The 20,623-nt window shown below is 39.2% G+C and overlaps 1 protein-coding gene across 2 annotated transcripts; it reads left to right on the top strand.

Annotated features, from left to right (window-relative positions):
* The first annotated feature begins 1,668 nt into the window (after positions 1-1,668).
* On the top strand, positions 1,669-20,150 carry lbr (lamin B receptor). 2 transcript variants are annotated; one of them, XM_073493292.1, is made up of 14 exons: positions 1,669-1,832; positions 6,456-6,630; positions 6,991-7,212; positions 8,328-8,411; positions 9,934-10,108; positions 11,427-11,623; positions 14,051-14,105; positions 14,417-14,611; positions 14,745-14,848; positions 15,426-15,551; positions 15,735-15,903; positions 16,135-16,215; positions 16,729-16,851; positions 18,203-20,150. In XM_073493292.1, exons 2-14 carry the CDS (start codon positions 6,466-6,468, stop codon positions 18,361-18,363), a joined length of 1,857 nt encoding a protein of 618 aa, XP_073349393.1. In that variant the 5' UTR covers positions 1,669-1,832; positions 6,456-6,465; the 3' UTR covers positions 18,364-20,150. The 2 variants fall into 2 exon arrangements, with proteins under 2 accessions (XP_073349393.1, XP_073349394.1); XM_073493293.1 differs by lacking the exon at positions 1,669-1,832 and adding an exon at positions 3,258-3,297.
* Positions 20,151-20,623: the final 473 nt, after the last annotated feature.

Here is a 20,623-nt window from a genome sequence, read left to right as displayed (position 1 = left end):
GTGGGTTTCAAGGTGACACCAGTTTCTGATTAAAGGAGACTTCCCGCACTTTATTGGTTCTCCACGGCTTCACTTTACAAAACACACAGCAACACTTCCTGTGGGCGGCGCATAGAGAGGGCTGGCAGTTCTTCTGCAGTTCATCTGAGGTTTTGTTTGACTTGCAGCCAGAGAGGGGCTGTACTGTGGCGAAAGCTGCACTTTGACAGGAAAACACCCTGAGCTGCAGAGAGAAAGACAAGGAAGCTGAGAAAACCTTGATGCTGTAATTGGATTGGAGAGTTTGAATTTTCAAAATCAGTTTTCTTCCTCTTGTGTTTATGAGCTTTGAGCTTTGTCACTGTGAGTGGCAGGTGTGAATATTGTGTCAGCTCTCTCATATATGCCAGTAAGCAACAGCATGCAGCTGTTAATGACCCCCGCATACTCGATCTTCATGTCTGTATGTCTTCATGGTAGTTTGATGCAATCACTTTCAGCTGATGGTGCACTTTCCCACAGAGATGTTACAGTATAACACATAATAGCCAATGTAGTGAACTCATAATAATTAAGTTTATAACTACAGCTTTAAAAGGAAATAACTTCCATAAAATTAAAGTTTTTGATCTGAAAGTCACAAAAACTTTAAATGGAGACCTAATTCAAATTCAACACAAACAACAAAAATTCAACAGTTTAAACAGTGCAGAGCCTCGCACTGTCTGTGGTTTTATAGTATTTGAGGCAATATTCAGCATACAGTGAGACTTTTTTACAGATATTTAAGTTTTTAGTAAAGAACATATTGTATTGTCTACTTTGAAGTTGAGATAATCAGAAAGTTTAACTTTTAATGTAAGGTCTCCTTATTATACAACAGCTAATACTCTAACACGTATATGAAAATGTATTCAAGTATATTTCTTAATATTTAGTAAATGTTTTAATGAATAACTATATGACTATAAATCCTGCATCTCATCTAAAATATGTGCACTGCCAAGTGATTTAATGGATATGCATCTGTTTAACACAAAACAAGAAGTCTTATGAGAATGATAGCACCATTATGATGACAGCTCCCCCCAGAAACAGAGAGAACATGCAACTTCCTCCTCTCTATTGAAAATTTTTCATGAACCATTAAAATAGAAACACTTTTTCCTTTAGCATAAAATATAACAATGGGTTTAAAAAGACTACATTTCCCAAATTCATTTAATTTCCAATTAATTTCAACAGGATTCTTATGGTAGCCAATGTCATAGCAGGCTGCATTATCAAATATACTGGAAATTATTGTATATATTTTTTTATGACATTAATTTAAAAAAAAGTATATACACATACAATGGGAGAATTTATATTTGACTATTTTCGAATGACATTATGATAATTTGAGTATGAATTGTTTTCCATTAGAGCCTCTGTATTAGTGAGGGCTATTTAAAGACATTAAGCAAAATACAAAGCTAAATGTGTCAATCATATGGTAAATATAATGTTTACTATGTGATATCTGTTTAGATCTGACACTTCTACCATTTTGTCTGACGGTAATTTGACACCAGTAAACAGAGTAGTAAAACCAATCCGATTTCAGTTAAAATCCAGCGATGGCCAATGAGATCACAGAACTATTTGAATTGAACGCTGACGTATCCAATCAGCATCCTTCGCGCCTTTCCAGTCACTGGTGGGTTTTGCCCAGAGAGGGAGGGAGAACGAGCCTTACGTCAAATGTGAGAGAAGTCCGCATTTAAAATATTGATCTTAATTTATTAATTCTTCGTCTTATTAAGGAATACCTTACCAGTTTTATTCTCTGGAATTATCGGCGTGGCGTTAAGGTAAGTACACCCGGCAAACAAATGTGGTTGTGATGTAAAATAGCAAATCGCTGTACGTTTGTCTTTGTTGGGAAACTGGGGCTTAGCCGAAGCTAACTCAAGCTGGCTGTATAACGGCGCTGTAGGCTCTGACTAGTTCCTGGAATCTTAACTTGTTTCCACCGGTCTAAGTAAATATGCCGTAGGAACTATACGGTTATGTTGTGTAGTGGCCACCTTTCCCCTTAATATCTTATGCTTGTATTAGAAAGGTTTGGTAGTTATAGCCTGCAACAGCGTGACGGTTATTAAGTTGTAACGTCACTAGTATGGACGCGCTATTCGCTATCATCCAGATTAACGGTACGCAACCATACGATGGTCAGAAATTAGACAGTGCCTGCCTAGTGAAAGACGACCTTATTACATCGTAACGCTAACATTAACTCGGTTTTTCGATTACCTACGCGCTGTATATTTGAGAAATAATTTGCTGGGATGACGTTACCATCACTGAATTATGTTCGGTCGAACTTATTTACTAATGCTCACGGGTCGAGTCTTTGACGGGTGTGTTTGGTTTCTTCGTCAATAGTATTTGAATGCATGACGTTTTCCCTCCTTTCCTTTCTGTCGCTTGCAGCTGCATCCCGTCTGTGTTGAAGCTAACAAAGCTAACGTTCGTTAAAGAAACAGCTCCTGTACACACAGTTGGCATAAAGAATATAGGTTTAATTTACTATTATACTCGAATACAAACCAAGTTCTCGTTCTTTTGTCAAACAGTAAAATCTCTTGATTTTAGACGTGAGAGTTTAGCAAAGGTCAGATAAAGTTGACTAAATAATGAAGTCACTTGTAATTACACCTAATCTCAAATCATGACGCCCGTGGGCATTTCACAGGAGACAAAGATATAACGGGTCGGAGGAATAAGCATCTTCCATTAACTCACTTCATTTCAAAGCACAGTGTTAGTTTACAGTTTTAAGTGTTTGTATTGTGTGTATATTAGATAGTCTTATCTACGATAGGTATAAAGTATACCAACAATACGTCTAATACGGGGAGTGAAGTTTGTGTTGCAGTGAGTTTTCTGCCTTTTTACTTTGCGGACCAAACGAAACCATGCAGACATATTTCATTGTATTGTTTTTTGTACTTATCCCACCACTATGAAAGTTAAATAAGACGTCAGTGCAATGTTGACACAAGAGGTTCTCGCCTCTTTGGTGGGAGTTTACAACCCAACACACGTTACATGTCAAAGGGGCTGCATACCAGGTGGAGCAGTTTTCAGCACAAAGGGGGGATGTCTGCCTGACTTCTGTTTAAAACCCCACCCACGTTACAGCCCGTATCCTTTCATCAACTCTGCCTGAGATCTGATGGGAAACTCTCACCAGTCACGATTCAGCCCTGAATTCCACATCCCATATGGAACACGGCAGGCAGGCCAGGAGAGCAGCGCAGGGACTTACTCTGGGTGTGTCACGTTGAGATGTTTTTCACACAGATCTTGTGGATTTTTGGATGATGTGTTGATGATAAGATGAGTTACCAGTGGATTAGGGCTTGACTGCATATGTTTGACTCTCCCTGCCTATTTGTAGTAATCCTGGTGAGACAACTTCTCAATGGGCTGTTGGAAGCTTAGCTGTAAATCAGTTAACTTATTTTGTGTTTATAAAGGCTTACATGAGATTGATGAGGTACACATTAGATTTGATTGTACAGCAGAGTGGTTTAGTAGTATCAGTTGTTATTGTCAAGTTTAACATGAAGAGGTTCTTTGATACGTGTATAATGCTTTATTTCTCTTCAGATAGACAATTAAGAGTAAAAAGCACAAAGAGAACCAGTACTTTTTTAACTCAAGGCAGTTTGTACATCATACCTGTCATTTATTGAAGCATTGCACTGTGTTGACCACTGGAATTTAAATTAGAAAGACTTGTGACAGGAGGCTGTCATTACGGTATGTGGCTAAAGTTGTCTCCAGTAGAGACGTAAGTGTGCTTTGTTGCTGTTCTGAATATAAGTCAGTGCTTCCTTTCTTTTAGCGACTTGAGGTTCTTGTTCAGGTGCTACTAATCAATCCTTTCTGACACATTGCAATGCTTCTTCTGTGTTCTTATAGTGGCAATAGCAAGGTGAGATGAAACATGATTTAAAATAACAGCATATGCTTCCATTTATCTCAGTTATCATAGATTTCTTTTGATTTGTGTGCAACACCAGTATTTCTGTGCATGGTTTGTTTTAGAACTCAGTGGACTTATTAGTAGTAAAACTATCGCAATTTTATGACCCCAGTTACATTTTTATGGTTGTCCTCAAACTGACTGTTCGCATTGGCAGACTTACCAGCTACAACCACAGTTTAGGTTTATGTCATTTTTACTTTGGCTGGTCTGAAATTCCTTGCCTGGTTGGCTATGACTTGAATGGTGCACCACTCTTTCAGACAGACAGCTTTGGGTAAACCTAGCAGGGACAGACCTGTCAGCAGTTCTGCAGTAGTGTGGTGGTTTTCTAGACACTGAGCCTCCCCAGTCACTAATGGTCCATAATGCTGACCTTGCCTGGCCTACCTCATTGTGTCCTGCAGTGCACACTACAGTAGGTTTTGTTGCTCTAAAGTGGAAGCTAATGTTGGTGGTCCAGCCTCAAAATGTATGAATGTAAATGGTAAACCACTGGTGTATACAATTTGATCAGGTATAGACAGAAACAGAGGATAAGAGCAAAGATGGTGCTTGGTACTTTTAACTATTTTAATTCAGAATTTAGTTCGTAAATGGTCTAGTTCTTATTCTTAAAGAATCCATTGACTTTTGTGGTACAGTGTTTCTTTACTCCTCGATAGGATAATATGACATTTATTTGAACAATATTGAAGCAGGTATTGCCAAGGAATCTTTATTGTGGTCAGCCATCAGGACAGTTGGGTCAGGGCTCCAGGGGGCAAATATTTTGGTCGCACATGTGCCTAAAATATGTAAGGTGCAACTAAACATTTTGCACTAGTTCACCTGATATTCAGCAGCTCAGATTAAAATATTTAAATAAATACTAGCTGGGTGTTTGTTAAAAATATCATCTTTTAAATCAGTTAATGGTTTTTAGAATACCCCAATAATGATATATATTGATTTATTTGTTTTAGATTGCAAGCACTTTAAACATCAGTACTTTGTGACTTTAATTTTTAAACAATTGAGGTTATCACAATCTCTTGTTGCATGTGCTGTGATTCGAATGAACAAATGTTCACCTTTTATTCCTGTTAAAATAATTTATATAATTTAAGAAATTCAAACAAAATAGATGTGGGTGCATCTAAAAGAAACAGTAAGGTGCAACCAATGTAAAATGAGTCTGGAGCCCTGAGTTGGGTGACAAATATAGAATTGGCTGGCCTCACTTTGCTTCACCACACATCTGCCAAGTTAGTTTCACACATCAGTAAAACAAAATTAAATCAGAACCTTTGTAGATCAAGGGTTCCTTCAGGGGTTCAGGTCTAGACTGTGGCTAGAGCACTTTATTATGTTGTCCTAGGGTTAAACATATTTCCACTTCATTATTTTTATGACTAAATGACTGGAGGAGTGGCCAGAACAGCTCACTCATCTCTGTTCATGTTGTAGTACTGCCTTTTTTTTCTCATCTGCTTCAGTTCCTGTTTTAGCTCAAGGGCACCTCAAAGCTCAAAGTCAGGACTTCTGTAGGTGCACGCTCTGACCCTTCAGTGGCCCTGTGCCGTTTGAATAACATCTGCTAAGTACAGTCACGTGATAAACTGTTGTTGTTTTGTGTTTTACTTTGCATGCTAAATCTATTGTACGTAAGATTCTTCTAGTTTATGATTAATTTATAATTGGTTTTTGCTTCACAATTATGGCAACAGCACCCTTGTCACTAATTCATATTGTATGAGTCTTTTTAAAAAAAAATTGTATTACATGGTAATGCTGACTTGTTGTTCAGCCTTAGTTAGTCTATATGTAAATGCAGTGAACAGACAAAATTATATGTCAAGTCTGTAACTGCCAAAGCAGTGTGAGTGACAATGAGCCCATTGAGAATTTGATTTTGCCACTATAGTTGTCATTCAAGCAGATTGTTAAAGTTTGAGCTCATGCTGTGTTTCAGTGGACTGTATTGACACAAAGGGCAGGGTGCGATGACAATGCCTGTCATTGTCAAATTATTCTTCTTCATTGTACTCACCAGTGGCAAGTTAGGTTTGCACTGCACTGACGGTTTTCTTTAATATGATTCCAGATGCATTTGATGCCAAATGTACACGGATTCCCCACTTTTTTATATATTAAAAAAATCTCAAATTTCAACACCCAGCTAACACTGTTTGAATAAAGGGGAGGGAGAAAAGCATCTACAGTGATTGTGCTCAGTCTAGTAAACCCTAGGATAGGACACGGGATCAAAGCATAAAAAAACGCTATTGAGTACTATTATCTTACCTCCTTTGCCCTTCTTTTCTTTGCCCTACCCCTCCTCCTCTCCCTTCCCTATCTCCTGTCCTCTCTCTTTCACTTTCTGTTTTCTGTCTCTTTCTTCCCTCATTCATACACTTTCTTCTGCTCGCTCTCTCATTATGTCTTATTATGTTCTCAGGTCAGTGAAGATGCCTTCTGTGAAGTATCAGAGAGGGGAGATGGTAATGGGCCGCTGGCCTGGCAGCAGTCTGTATTATGAGGTGAAGGTGCTGGGCTATGATACCAAAAGTCAGCTTTACACCGTCATCTACAAGGATGGTACAGAGCTGGAGCTGAAGGAGCAAGACATCAAGGTATCTACACATATACAGACTTAAAAAACTGAAGTTACAACTGAACAATTGGAATTATGGATATTAATCAGCTACTACTAGCTTGTCAGGGAAAGTTTCAGGTGGAATCAAAGCTTACAGGTGACCCACTCTGTAGTTAAACATCTACAGTGTTAATGATTGTTCATCCAAAGTGGTCTACTGATACTGGCCCTCACGATAAATGTTGCTTTAGCTTTAACTCAGGCAGATAAAGTTTCAGCATCATGTAGAGTTAATATATAACACACAAGATGAGGTAGACCTCTAATCACTTTGGCCTATAAAAACAAGGTACAATTATCAATAATGGTTTCGATCTCCTTTGTTGTTTTACTTCAGAATATTGGTGGTTTCCAGACCCGGTCTCGCTCCCGCTCCCGCTCTCGTTCTCGATCACCAGGCCGCCGTCGTAGCCGGTCTCGCTCCCCAGCGAGAACCACACGGCGCTCATCATCCCGCACAGCGGCGGCTGTCGCTGCTGCAGCTATAACAGAGAGTGCACCCTCCTCCCGCAGGGATGCAAGGCTGAAGGATACGCTAGAAGTCAGGCTCAGTCCCCTGGTAAGTGCCACAGCTGTCTTCTCAGTCTGCTAGCTCTTCTCTGCTAAAGAAGCTGATGTACAGAAGGAGGTAGATCAAAAGAACTCATCAGAAAGAGTGTGTATATGCCGATCAGAAAAACTTATAGACTTGTAGTAAATACATTAATTGTGTCATGTACAATATATATTGATACTGATACATACATGACTGTGTTGTATGCAGATGTAGAGTCACTCCACTAAATCCATGTTTACTTCCTGTTGCTACATGTGTTGTTAATGTCACTAGGTAACAAAGACTTTTAACCATGAACCTGTAAGAAGCAGTTACTTAGTGCTTCCTGTGCCACTAACTGAGTCATACAGTATAATGCATGGGTTGACAGGGTAATTTGCTATTTGATTATTATTGCATGCTCTTCAAAGTCCTGTTATTTATTGAAATCTGTCTTGGTGCTCCACTACATAATACTGGTCTTTCAGGGCTCCAGGATGCCACTATTTTGGCTGCACAAGTGGCCAGAAATTTGTCAAATGCGACTAAACATTTTCACTGGTTGCACCAATGCATTTGAGCTAATCGCAGTTTCTAGTTAGATGTTATTTAAATGAAGACAACCATGTACTTGCACCTTTATTCCTGTTCACACACACTACATTATGTGTTAAGAAATTACATTAAATGTATTATTGGCAGCACCTATATTATGTGGGCACCAGTGTAACCAGTGTAAAAATGTGTCTGTTCTTAAACTTGAACTACCAGCAGGTTGTTCTAATTAATCTCATTATGGTGCTTGTTTAGTTCTTAACTACAACACACACAGATGGGAAAAAATGAAATGTCACTGTAGATGTGCTGGCACAATTACAATTATTGGTCAAGGACATGTAACTAAATTTAAGTTGTGCTAGTAAATGATTATTAAAATGTGCACAGTTGTCTGGCAAGATCCAGTCCATCATCAAATGTCATCATCAGTACCTTGTCTTTGTGGGCCAATATGTCAGTTACAGTTTTTCTGAATTTTGTGCATAACACCATCACATTCCCTCTGCCTATTCCTCACGTTGCTTTTTCCCCCTTTTTGTCTCTCCATCTCCATCAATCTCCCTCCATTGTTTGATGGGCAGCAACAGACAAAGGCAGCTGAGAACAATAGCAACAATAAGCATGAAAAGAAAGAGGAGAATAACACTGCTAACAAAGTAAATGAGGTGAGTTTTATCTTGTAATAAAAAAAAATGTTCATCTGTGTGCCAAAAATGGTCCATATTTACCCAAATGAAAAACTATAAATGACACAGACCAAAGTCATCAAATACACACAAGCATTAATGCTTCTTATTTATTCATAAGCTTTTCTACTAGTGCATCTCTCTTAAGTTGAAATCAGTGTAGTCAGATAGATGGTATTCCCTAAAAAAACAAGTGATGTTCCAGGCGCTACTCACGTAGTGAATGGGCTTTAGAGGTAAGTCAGAGCTGTTGGAATGTCATGATGCATGCACGTTGGGGGGCCGTGTGTGTTTTCCAGCTGAGAGAGGCTCCCCTCACAAGATCGTGCTTCATTTAGCCCGTCACATGATGTACCAACATGTGCTACGTCTTTACTTTCCCTGCCTTTTAAAAATATCTGTTAGCTTTGCAGGGTCCTATGTCTAGACTAAGTTTACAATGGTTAACTATCTTTGCTTCATAAAGAAGTTAAGATAAAGTAAATAACACTTTCACAAATAGTAGTAGTAATAGTGTCTTATTTCAATTCAGTTGTTGTTTGTAGTTGTTGTGCCCATTTTGCCAGCTTTGTTGTGTTGTTTTTGTCTAAATCTAATCCCTGAGTAGGATTTCAGACCTGAGACCAGCTAGTCTCTAAAATCTTTGTTAGTCTATATGGCTATGTGACCTAATCATTAGTCTTAAATAGGTATATAACCCTCTGTGAGAAGTTCTCTGAAAATCCAGCTCAGTCGTTGCTTTGAGAAAGTACTTTGTAGTTTACTGCCACAAGGTTACTTCATGAAAAGATTTAAATTTACAAGATAGCTTGGTTTAGTAAAGAGCAGGGTGTGTCAAAAATTGCACTAACTCAAATTTATCTCCAAGGGCTGTAATTGAATAAGGAGAGGGATTTTACTATTGGATTTGATTTCTGGTCTTTAGCTCTCGATTTGATTGAGAAATAAAATCTAATTGAATGGAAAGTTTTCTTGTTGTGTTTTAATTTGTATATGAAGAAATATTTTGTGTCAGGACATATTATTGCTCAAGACCAGTAAGTCTTACAGTACATACAGTATGTTTCAAATGTTAACCAATTATTTCACATTAAAAATATGGCTACTCTCACAGACTGTTTCTGCTTTATTTGTCATTTTTTCAGCCATAGAGTGATTCAGAAGACCAATTTGTTTTACTGCCACCAATTGCTTTGTATCATTGTGGACTACAATTAACCCACCCTGCACCAGTACTATAGGTCTGAAAAACACCTAAAGCTAAATATTGTGGGTCAAATCGAGGTCCTTCTCTGAAGAGATTATTTAATCTAAAATGCATTCAAATAGTTAATAATTAAAGGTCTGGCTGGTTGGATACATTTTATCCTATGACTTTATGGTATACAAGAACTTTGTTGAAATTACCAGCCCACATCTTGTGCAACTTTGACTTTGATTTGTTGATTTGTATGTTTTGATAATCCAGAATCCTAAATAAACCTTAATCTTTCTTCCGAAGTCTGAGTCTAAAGTAGAGGCAGAGTCTGAGAAGAACCAAGGCCGTTACAATCTGCGCCGCAGGAAGGAAGATGGAGACGCCAAACCAGTTGAGGCCAAACCAGAGCAGCTGGAGAAGGATGCTAAGGTGGCTGCAGCTGCTGCTGCCACCCCACTTGACTTTGGTGGGAAGATAGGTACGTTACAGGATGGAAAGGAAAAGCAGTTTCATGTCAGTATGCAGCTACTAGCCTGAGGGGGATATTTAAATTCTTCCACAGTTCATTTTAGGCCAGACTGAAGGCCACAGAATCGTATTTAGTCACACTTGACATTTTCTGTTGCTTGAGGCTGTGTTTTGTGTTAGTGTCACCTCTCTGAAACCATTATTACAGTAGTTTTTGATAAATGTACCAGGCATTACAGGCTGGCCACACAGGGTGCTTGTTTGGTGCGTGGCGGCTGTGTCGCTGTGCTGCTGTTGCTGCTGCTGCTCACTCGTGTGTTTGTGTTCACATAGGCAGCTGTGTTGCTGCTGCAGCGCGGCTCATGTATGCTCCATCTGTTTACATGAGTTTGCCTTTGATGATTATCAATATATGATGACCTGATTTTCCTTTACCCCTGTTGAAAGAGTGAGAAAGTGGGAGGGAGGGAGTGAGGGAGAAGTGGGGAGGGAAAAAACACTGCCCTTCACCTGTTGTGTGTATTCTCTTCATGTCTGTTACATACTCCACAGATAAAGACAATAAAACTGTAGTGACACGCTGGTGTGATTTGGTTATGACTGTCTATAGGTTGTTTTCAGGTCTATTTTTGCCAAGAACTGCCTGTCGCAGTAAAAATAGTCGAGACTCTGAATCTCTAGATGAAGCGGTGCAGGAGCCTCACTTGGCACACATGTGAGAAGCGCAAATCATTGATCGAGTGTGACTGGTCTAACCTGTTAACATGGATGCTGAAATGATAAGCGAGAGGTAACGCCACGCAGCAGCGTTTAGCTGGTTGGTGTGAATATCTTTCCCTGTTAATCACTGACGGACGCACTAGTGTGGTCACAGGCTATAGATCCTGGCAGTACAGGTGAAGAAAACCTATGGTTGTATCAGAACAGTATGCATGTTGTGTCATTCTGGGCTATCATAAGCTACACACAGCTTCTTGGTTTACTAAAAAAAATGGCAACACTGCCAGTCAGATGTGATGCAAGCCTGATTTTTGAAACCACAGTATCTACAAGAGGTGGTAAAATGTCTGCTTTCCTTTTGGCCCTCCTGTCTTGGCTTCACTTCAACGTTCAGTACATAACTTTCCCCACCCCGCAGATAGCTCAGCTATGTGACTACTTGTATGTTGGGAGTTGTCAATGTGAAATCAGTGACTTAATTTATCTGTGTGTATGTGTTTCTATGTAATTGGTGGGGGTGTTTAGTTAGACATGCAGAAATGTTGTGTTAATGTGAACCTGATTAAACTGACATAAAGTATCCCTGGTGTATCTTTCTCTTCCTCCAGGAGCGTACTTCTGGCTGCTCTTCCTTCCAGCCTGGGTTCTCTTTGTGGTACTCCAAGTCAACTTGGAAGACCCCAGTCTGGTCAACTTCCCTCCTTCTTTGCCCCCCCTCGAAGACTTCTGGGATGCCCAGGCTCTTGGTTTTGTCATCCTCTGGGTCTTACTCCAGGCACTGCTCTACATCCTGCCTGTTGGAAAAGTAAGTGAAAGAGTTGAAAAAACTATACACACAGAAATACATGCAAGAGTTAATAAAGAGAAATTAAGTCTATGCAGCAGCATACCAATGCAGTCCGTTCCCCTTCCTCCTCTGTGTAATCGTGCGTAATATCATGAGTACAGTGTGGGTAAGGTGATAGCCGCCAAACTCTCAGTATTCACTGATACAGGAGAGACACACGTGAATCGGCACATGACTTTTCCTGTTTGGTCACTCTGGCAGGAGGCAGAAATTGGATTAATGGTCAGGAGTAACAGTTAATTAGATGTCCACAGGAAAAAGGAAGCTCTTGTTCTTTCCCTGGTGGGTCCTCCGCCTCTTGATATCTTATCTCACTAATTGCTCACCCAAGTGGTAACTGTTATAAACATAATACATGTTTTATGTTTGGTATTTCAGTCCAAGTAGTACTTTTCTTTTAATGTAAATCAAAAGCTCATCTTCCCTTTCAAAAGTCCCTTCCTTGGTAAAATGAAGACAGACATCTTCCCTTTATAGAGTTTTACAATAAAAAATCTTAACTTGGCTTCTGAAGTGATTTGAAACCTATCAGAGAAGCAAACTTGTGAACAGACTGTCTGTGCCTCCCCTTTGCAATCCTGTCGTTATCCAGTGGTTCCATGAGTTTTAGTGTGTATGTGGCGAGTGAGTTATTTGACAGCTGAAAAGTATCCACCAGTAAAGATTTGATAATAACGTTTCCACTGCAGCAGGCGAAAGATATTATTTACGTCATTTTCTCAAACTGTCCTTCACACCATATGCACGGCTACAAGGAACTTTACCCAACATTGTGCGGATGAGCTGCATGTGTCAACGCAAATGTTCAAGTCAGTTGAACTGGACATTAACTGTACTTTACCCTGCCGCCCCTCCCTAGTACAAAGTCCATTTGAGACCATGTGTGAATAGAGCAGATCATTGTCTCCAGGATTTACAGCGAGTGAGTGGGTGTGTTGACAGTGTAAATCACCTTTTATTGTTCTCATTTGGTAAGACTGCTAGATTCACTATGTTGACTCCTGAGGCACTTGTTTTCATGAAAGTTCAAAGTAAAAGAAGGAAATGATCAAATGTGGTCAAGTATGGTCCAGTTAACTATTTTTCCATTGAATTCTTAGAATAGACAGTTTGTTTCCATGTTATATAGATTTTTCTCTTATTGCTAGGTATGGGTACTGAATTGACTGTACTTTTAATGGTACCAACCGAATCACATTGGTACTACTGAGAACCAATTCACTTTTAATCAGTTGGCGCCAAATTTCATTACCTGAGAGCACACCTTTAGAGTAACGTTATAGTGAGCGATAGAGAGACTGACACGTCACATTGAGTCAGGGCAACACTCGCTGTAATTTTTGTAATTTAAAATACAAATCTGACCAGGTCAACAAAGCCAGGTCCCCTGCAGCAGCCCCTACACGCCTGCAGCCAGCACTGCCCACGTTCACAGAGAGTTGAACCCTTCTACATGAACAACAAGGCATCAACAACTTCATAGACATCCAACATGTTGTTGGAGATAACTAGGCCTTTTTCGCTGTCTTGGTTGACACCGTCTTAGCATTTTTACTAGCGTTAGCCAAAACTCAGTCCCTGCCTGTGTCCGAAATTCATAACCAACATGCTGTTCAGTACACTAAAACAGTATTTAAGGTTTTATAGTACGTCTAAAACCTTAGTATGAAACCGATAGTATGTGAATTGCAAACTATTCACAAGGAATTATAACAGTAACCCCTTTCCCCCTTTGAAGCAAAGCTGGTCGTATTTGGTGACTTATTTTTTACAACTGAAATGATATTTTTGGTATTACAGAGAAACTGATAAAAGGTACTGTTGGTTAGTGTTGTCAAAAATATCGATGCTAAATATTTGAAACTGTTTCAAAACTGTTTTTTACCACAGTATCGATACTGATAGCAGCTGTACTTTCTTGCTCTCTGTCCTCTCTGACAGCGATTCGACACACACACCGCTGCAGTGCCCACATAGACCTGCTTCATCTCACTCTGCTGACTATGGTCAGAAGTAAATAAACTTAAGGAAAAAAAGTACACAGTTCACAGGCCTAGTTATATTTATCTTTTAATAAAAATAGAAAATAATTCCCTCAAGGTTGTGTCAATTTTTTTTCTCATAGTATCAAAACATGGTATCAGATACTGTATCTATATTTTTCAAGGTATTGTATCAAAGTTAAAAATACCAGTTTCGTGGCAGCACTACTGTTGGGTACCAGTATCCGTTCAAATGTGAACAGTACCCAGCCCTAATTATCACTCAACCCTACATGAAAGTGTTCATATGTGGGCAGGTGACCCTCATTTAGCCACGACCTTTGCAACCTACAGTGCTATTGGTCAGCTGTTAATCCCAGTGTCTTCTGTTTCTCTTCTCTAGCTGAGCGAAGGCATGCCACTGAGGTCTGGGGAGAGGCTGAAGTACAGAACCAATGGTAAGGAAATGTGAAGTGAAAACTCTGTGTCCAACTCTTAACTGTGAGCAAATTCAATCAATAGGTGTCTGTAACAGCACTCAAAGCCAAAGTTGAATAAATTAATTTATTGTATTAATTTGTGAATTTTGTGTGTCACATTTAGTGAACTTGAACAGATTGATACCATGTTCTCACTACCATTTACCAATTCTTACCACTGGCTCATCTGTTACCTTTTAACTTCCTTTCTTTGTAGTTTTAAATCAATTTCAAGCTGCCGTTCCTTCTTTCTTCTGTTCATCTGTATCTAAACCTCTCTGTCTGCCCAGGTTTCTTTGCCATTACGGTGAGTGCTCTAGCAGCAGCTGCAGCGGTGTACCTGGATGTTGACCTCACATACATCCACAGCCACTTCCTGCAGCTGGCTACAGCCACCTTCCTCATCTCCGTCCTGCTTAGTGTCTACCTGTATGTCCGCTCTCGCTATGCTGACCCAGCACAGCTGGCACTGGGAGGAAACTCTGGTAAGACCAAAGATTAAGTTAACTGATCAGATACATTATTTTGGGCCTTTCTTACCCATTCATTTATTTTGTCAGTTGAGTGCTTTGAATAAGCAGGTTTTTGATATCTTTTCTCTCACTCTGTTTTCTCCAGGCAATGTGGTTTATGACTTTTTCAAAGGACGTGAGCTCAATCCCCGCATCAAAAACTTTGATCTGAAATTCTTCTGTGAGATGCGCCCTGGTCTGATTGGCTGGGTGAGTTGTCATGGGACACCAAAGCAAACTTTTGTCTCAAAAATACACTAACTCAAAGTAAAACAAATGTTGATTATTATTATTATTATTATACATAAACAACATGCATAAAACAGGCCTTTCTGTATCAACATAGCCAGACACATGAGTCAGAATGATTTACAGTTATTCTGCCTTGATTTTAAAAATGTGCCTGCCACCACAGCTAATTGAAGAGTTGATGAAAGTGGCACTTAATCTGTTTCAATGGGGCATTTTCTGTACACATTGCACTCCCTAGTGGCCACATTTGGAATTGTTTTTTAAACTCAGCAGTGCCGTGAGTTCAAGGAGTGCCTTATGTTTGCTCGTGGCTGCGAGGCTAATGTAGAATTTCAGCTTAGATTTTATAGCTTCATAGAACTACAGCTTCTGACACGGGTCTCTGTGTTTGGAGATTTTTAGATGATCAGTTCAAACGGTTTTCAAAGTATTTTAGGAGACAAGGCAGATATCTTGACAAATGGCTATACCGTATTCTGGCTGATTAGGGACCATTCATAATGATGTTGGATTTGATCTGTCTCTCATTGTTCAGTGTTTGATCAACTTTGCGATGGCGCTGGCTGAGATGAAGAAGCAGGGTCTGGATGCTCCATCTTACTCCATGATCCTTGTGAACCTCTTCCAGCTTCTCTATGTGGTGGACGGCCTCTGGAATGAGGTGAGCTTAGCAGAGCACAAGATAAAAATGTGCTGTAACAGTGACATTTTCTCTAAACTATCATTCAAAGGGAATTTGATGAAATACATTGATAAATAAAATATTACAAACATGGTCAGGTAAACAACTCATCTTAAAAGAAAATCCGTAGTTGTGCCTGAATGTGTCTTGTTTTCACCTCAGGAGGCCATCCTGACCACCATGGATTTGATGCACGATGGTTTTGGCTTCATGTTGGCGTTTGGTGATCTGGTGTGGGTTCCCTTTACCTACACTCTGCAGGCCTATTACCTGGTCAGCCACCCCAATCCCCTGAGCCCCCTTGCCGTCGCAGCCATCATCACACTCAAACGTAAGTCAGAAAAGAGAATGACACTGATGTCACTGATCATCTCCATTAAGAGTTGGATTGTTTGATTTCGTAACTTTATTTACATATAGTTCTTGTTACTTTATGTTGAGGTCTTGTTCAGATGCAATTCCCAAAGAGATGAAGTTATCATTTCAGAAGTCATTCCATATTTACAGTTTCTCTAAAGTTTGGGTTGATATTAAGTTCCCTCTTTGTCTCTCTGTCTTTCAGTTGTTGGCTTCTACATCTTCAGGAAATCCAACTCCGAGAAGAACGCCTTCAGGAGAAACCCATCAGACCCCAAACTGTCTCGTAAGTTCTCCTGCAGGCTCAAGGCTAATTATGTCATGAAATTACTTTTTCTCTTCTACACATTTCTCTATTAGCCTCGAAGGGAAATCACTGAAGCAGAACAACCATTAGAGTTACTTATGTTAGTGCTCTCAGTTGTCAGCCCACTAGAGTAACAGTATGTCTTTGACTGAATTGTCAGCAGTGGTGAAAACCTCTCCTTTTTAAAGACTAACTTAAGTTATTTAATGGTTTGTGTTTATTCATACCATCCTCTCGATGTTTGAAGTCAATCTGTGCACCTAAAAACCTTTCACACAGCCAATATACAGTATATCTTGGAAAGCTGTAGTTAATATATCTGGGCTTGATTTTATTTATTTTAAATAATTACAGCAGGAATTAAACCTGAAAATACACTAGAATGTGAATATTTATAATGTTTTATCAACAGGACGAGTTGTTAATAAATTAAACCAAATCTACACAGTGTTTCATATCAGTTGATCTCCACCTTTTTTTCTTTCTCTTCAGATTTGAAGACTATCCCCACGGCTACAGGGAAGAGTCTGCTGGTGTCTGGTTGGTGGGGTGTTGTCCGCCACCCTAACTACCTAGGAGACCTTATCATGGCTCTGGCCTGGTCTCTACCTTGTGGTGAGTTGGCTTCACATTTGCACCACAACTAATCAAACAGCAAAGGCACTAGTTTTGAATTAATGTGCAGGATGAAGCTTGTAGTCCAGTGAACAGTGTGCAGGTGGACTGGCAAAGCATGTGTAGCATTTTCCATGGCTTCAGGTGCATGATAGCCATGAGTTACATGTAGAAACATGGCTCGATGAGAAACAGTGTAGGACTGCAGCTACAAATTATTTTCAGTGTTTATTAATCTGTCAATTATTTTCGCAATTGATCAGTTAGTTATTTGGTCAGTAAAATGTCGATCAGCTCAAGATGACAACGTCAGATGTTTTGTTTTGTCCACAACTCAAACCTATTCAGTTTACTGTCATAGAGGAGGAAAGAAGCCAGGAAATATTCACATTTAAGAACCTGGAGTCAGAGAACTTTGGCTTTTTTTCTTTCTAATTTAAATAAATGTTGCAGCTGTATAATAACATATTATCATACATGGGTGTGTAAGGGGCTTGTAGAAATCATACCCATCACATCAGCTTCTCTTATCCCCTGTAACAGCAGCACTCTTCCTCAAAGAGGCACTGACTGTTTGGCGGCAAAGTAAACATAACACAACATAACATAACATACATACATAAGGTTACCTTGTTTGTGTGAGTTATTATGCAGACATTCATTTGGAAACACAGTGATTCTTACTATAACCACACTTGCAGTGAAGAACTAACATAGTAAGGACATATCCAACAAATGAAATATCAGTACAAATAAAGGTTGTCTGTACTTATTTTCTTGGTGTTTGTTAAGGTTGCATTCAGTTGCTGAAATGAGAGCAGAAAGAGCAACTTTTCACGAAACCATGTGGAGGAAAAGGCATTGATGCACTGATCTCTAGTGGTTAAAATTTGAAAGACTCACTGCCATCTTCACATATAATATCATGAAATATTTCCTGTGGCTTGTGTTACAAGGAAACAGCTGGTGACAGGAGTGGTAAGAGCACAGAAGTTTGTGTGGGTATTTTGCAACAGACTGGTTCTGGCTTCATAAAATGAAATCAATTAAATGCCAATGAATTAGATGTATATAGTGAGCAGTTTGTGAAACTCAAATTTGGGACTATAGATGAACTGTTGCCTTCAGATGGTTGTTAATCAGCTGACAGGGAAGGCCTACATACAAGCATCAGCTGTTGTAGATGAGAGATGCTGGTGAGATTCACTACATCACGACACTACAGCATCTTTACTCTGATTTCCTGACATAAAAATGGTGTGAAAAGATGAGAGCAAATAACTCTGACAGGCAGATTCAATAGTTATTTCTTTCCCCCTGTCCTCTTACCATTCACCATTCTTACCTGCAGGCTTCAGCCACCTCCTGCCGTGGTACTACATGATCTACTTCATCATCCTGCTCGTGCACAGAGATTCCAGAGACATGAGCGAGTGCAGGAGGAAGTACGGCTCGGCGTGGGATGAGTACTGCCGAACTGTTCGCTACAGGATCATTCCCCGCGTCTACTGAGGAACCCAACACTGGACACTCCCGAGCTGAGGCCTTTTTTGACCCAATATTATGGCTGTCAAGGCTCACAAAAACCCAAAAATGAATGGACTGACTGACTCATTTGTCTTTTTAGAGGCTTTTTTAAAACCAAGAATCTTTTTAAAAAAATCTTGATTCTAGACTGAAGGTGCTACAGTTCTTTGAATTTTTTGATGGAGGAAAAAAAGACAGTCATTGGTATTATGGATTGTTTGAAGAATTGCCTTTTTAAATAGAAAATACTCAAAAAATATATACTTTTAAAAGTTTACATAATGGGTTGGGAAAAACGCCTCTGCGAGGAATGTCTTGTTAGGATGTATATTTTTGTATATACACATTTGTTTTTATACTTCAAGGAATAACCCGCCACTTGCATATTTTTTGGTCTTTGCTCCCACATTCAAAACATTCAAATATCAGCTTGGCTTTTATGAATAATTTTGTAAGTACACCTTCCTACTATAATTTTACTGCTTGTGTATATTGTGAAGGATGGGATTAAAAATTCTTTTTAAATGATGAATTTTAAACCTGTACAGTGGAACTCATGTTCTTTCTCAGGACCCAGGATGATGTCAGAAAGTTGAATTAGAGAAGTTTTGTCTTGATAATTTTGTTGTGTATAATTTTATATAGATATCTAGTTTTGACTTTAGAGTGTAAAATGATTTTGGTGGTTTCAAGAAAAATGCACTTATTTTTCCCTTGCGTTATCAAGTCCAAAGTCTATTGATTTGGCTGTGCTACCTCAGGTTCACTCACTGTCCAGTCCTTCCTCCTCTGTGCCCTCTGGGAGGCAGTGTGTGTAATTATGAGTGTGATGTCACTGCTTAAGAAAGGAAAATGAGTTAGACTCGTTTTGCATTTCATCAATAATATTTAGTGTCTGTTATGGTACCCATCCACATCACACAAGTCATGCCTTTAGAATAGAACTCACTTTCATTTCCTGCATTTTTATGGCGCTGATGAAACATTTCTGTTTTGTCGAGCTACTTTCTAGAGCTATTACGAACTGTTTGTTATTTTTCCACCACTGCCACATGAATTTGGTTTGAACCTATTTAAGCTTTAACTTGCCAGGTCATATGACAATGACAATTGTAATGAAGTTTATACTGTGACCACATGCAGAGCTTTTGACTGTGTTGGCATTTATAACATGTGCATTTGCAAACCCAAATTATTTTTATGCATGTGCAGCTGTAGATAATACATTAACTAGACTAGGTGGCATTTTTTATGCTGTGCTGACTGAATACCATGTAAATATTTTTTAAATCATGTTATTTTGAGTAAATAGGTGACAGTAGTGGTAATAGTAATGTTTCTCATTAGATATTTAATGTTGCTTTTTTTAAGTTAATTACCTGATTTTGACCACTGTAGTCTTGTTTACAGCTAGATCTGCCATGTTTCTGACAATATTTCAAAATGTATTGAAATTATTGTGAAATGTTTTCTCTCTCATCTTCACCTGATGAGAGAGAAAACATGTTTGAAAATTGGAGCCACAATTTTTTATTTCTCTGCGCACAACATGGCGATTTTCTTTCTTAATATTATGTGGTAAATTTCTCTCCTTGGTTTGGCAGTCTGTAAGTGGAAAGCAATAAGTTGGATGTACTTTGATATATGACAACAATGAATGAGAAGTTAACAGCAGGCCGTCAGAGAGGATGAATCAAATCTGTGACAGTGGCTGGAAAAAGCTTATCTGTACAAATGTTGCAGCATAAAATAAAAATTTACAGTATTTCCTTTTTCTGCCTTCTGTGGAGTTGGTTCATTTGTTGGCTTGAGGGTGAAAAACAAGACACAGCCTTCATTTGACTGTGTGGAGGAATCTTATATTAGGTTCATGACATTCTCTATGAATTAAAGGGGCTTTATAAAGGTCTAATAGTTAATAGACCACATAATAATGTGGAGTGATGAGGGTCATGACAGGCAGAACTCTGCTTACAAGCCACTTGTCCTACTAAGGACAGATTTATAATAGAGCTAGACAGTGAATGCAAAGATAGCGCCTATTCACCTGGCACAAAAGTCCTCAGTTTTCTGGGTTTACTTCCTGGTTATGCTGCCACTGAATATGCACATTAGAGTTATTCCTGCTACATAAACACAGTCCATTTACCGTAACAGGAATGTGTGCACATGCACAACTGAAGCCCCTGTATATAGTGAGCTGCAAACTTCTTGGTTTCAGATACCAAAAACATGTTCACTGGCT

The sequence above is a fragment of the Pagrus major genome, chromosome 22 (assembly GCF_040436345.1).
Source record: "Pagrus major chromosome 22, Pma_NU_1.0".
Classification (NCBI taxonomy): domain Eukaryota; kingdom Metazoa; phylum Chordata; class Actinopteri; order Spariformes; family Sparidae; genus Pagrus; species Pagrus major.
This window is presented reverse-complemented; position numbering and strand designations above follow the sequence as displayed.

Excerpts from the sequence above, each read along its gene's own strand:
- lbr (XM_073493292.1), top strand. The coding sequence starts at position 6,466 with ATGCCTTCTGTGAAGTATCAGAGAGGGGAGATGGTAATGGGCCGCTGG. Across the intron at positions 10,109-11,426 it reads TGACTTTGGTGGGAAGATAG|GAGCGTACTTCTGGCTGCTC; the intron begins GTACGTTACAGG and ends CTCTTCCTCCAG. Across the intron at positions 14,849-15,425 it reads GCCCTGGTCTGATTGGCTGG|TGTTTGATCAACTTTGCGAT; the intron begins GTGAGTTGTCAT and ends CTCATTGTTCAG.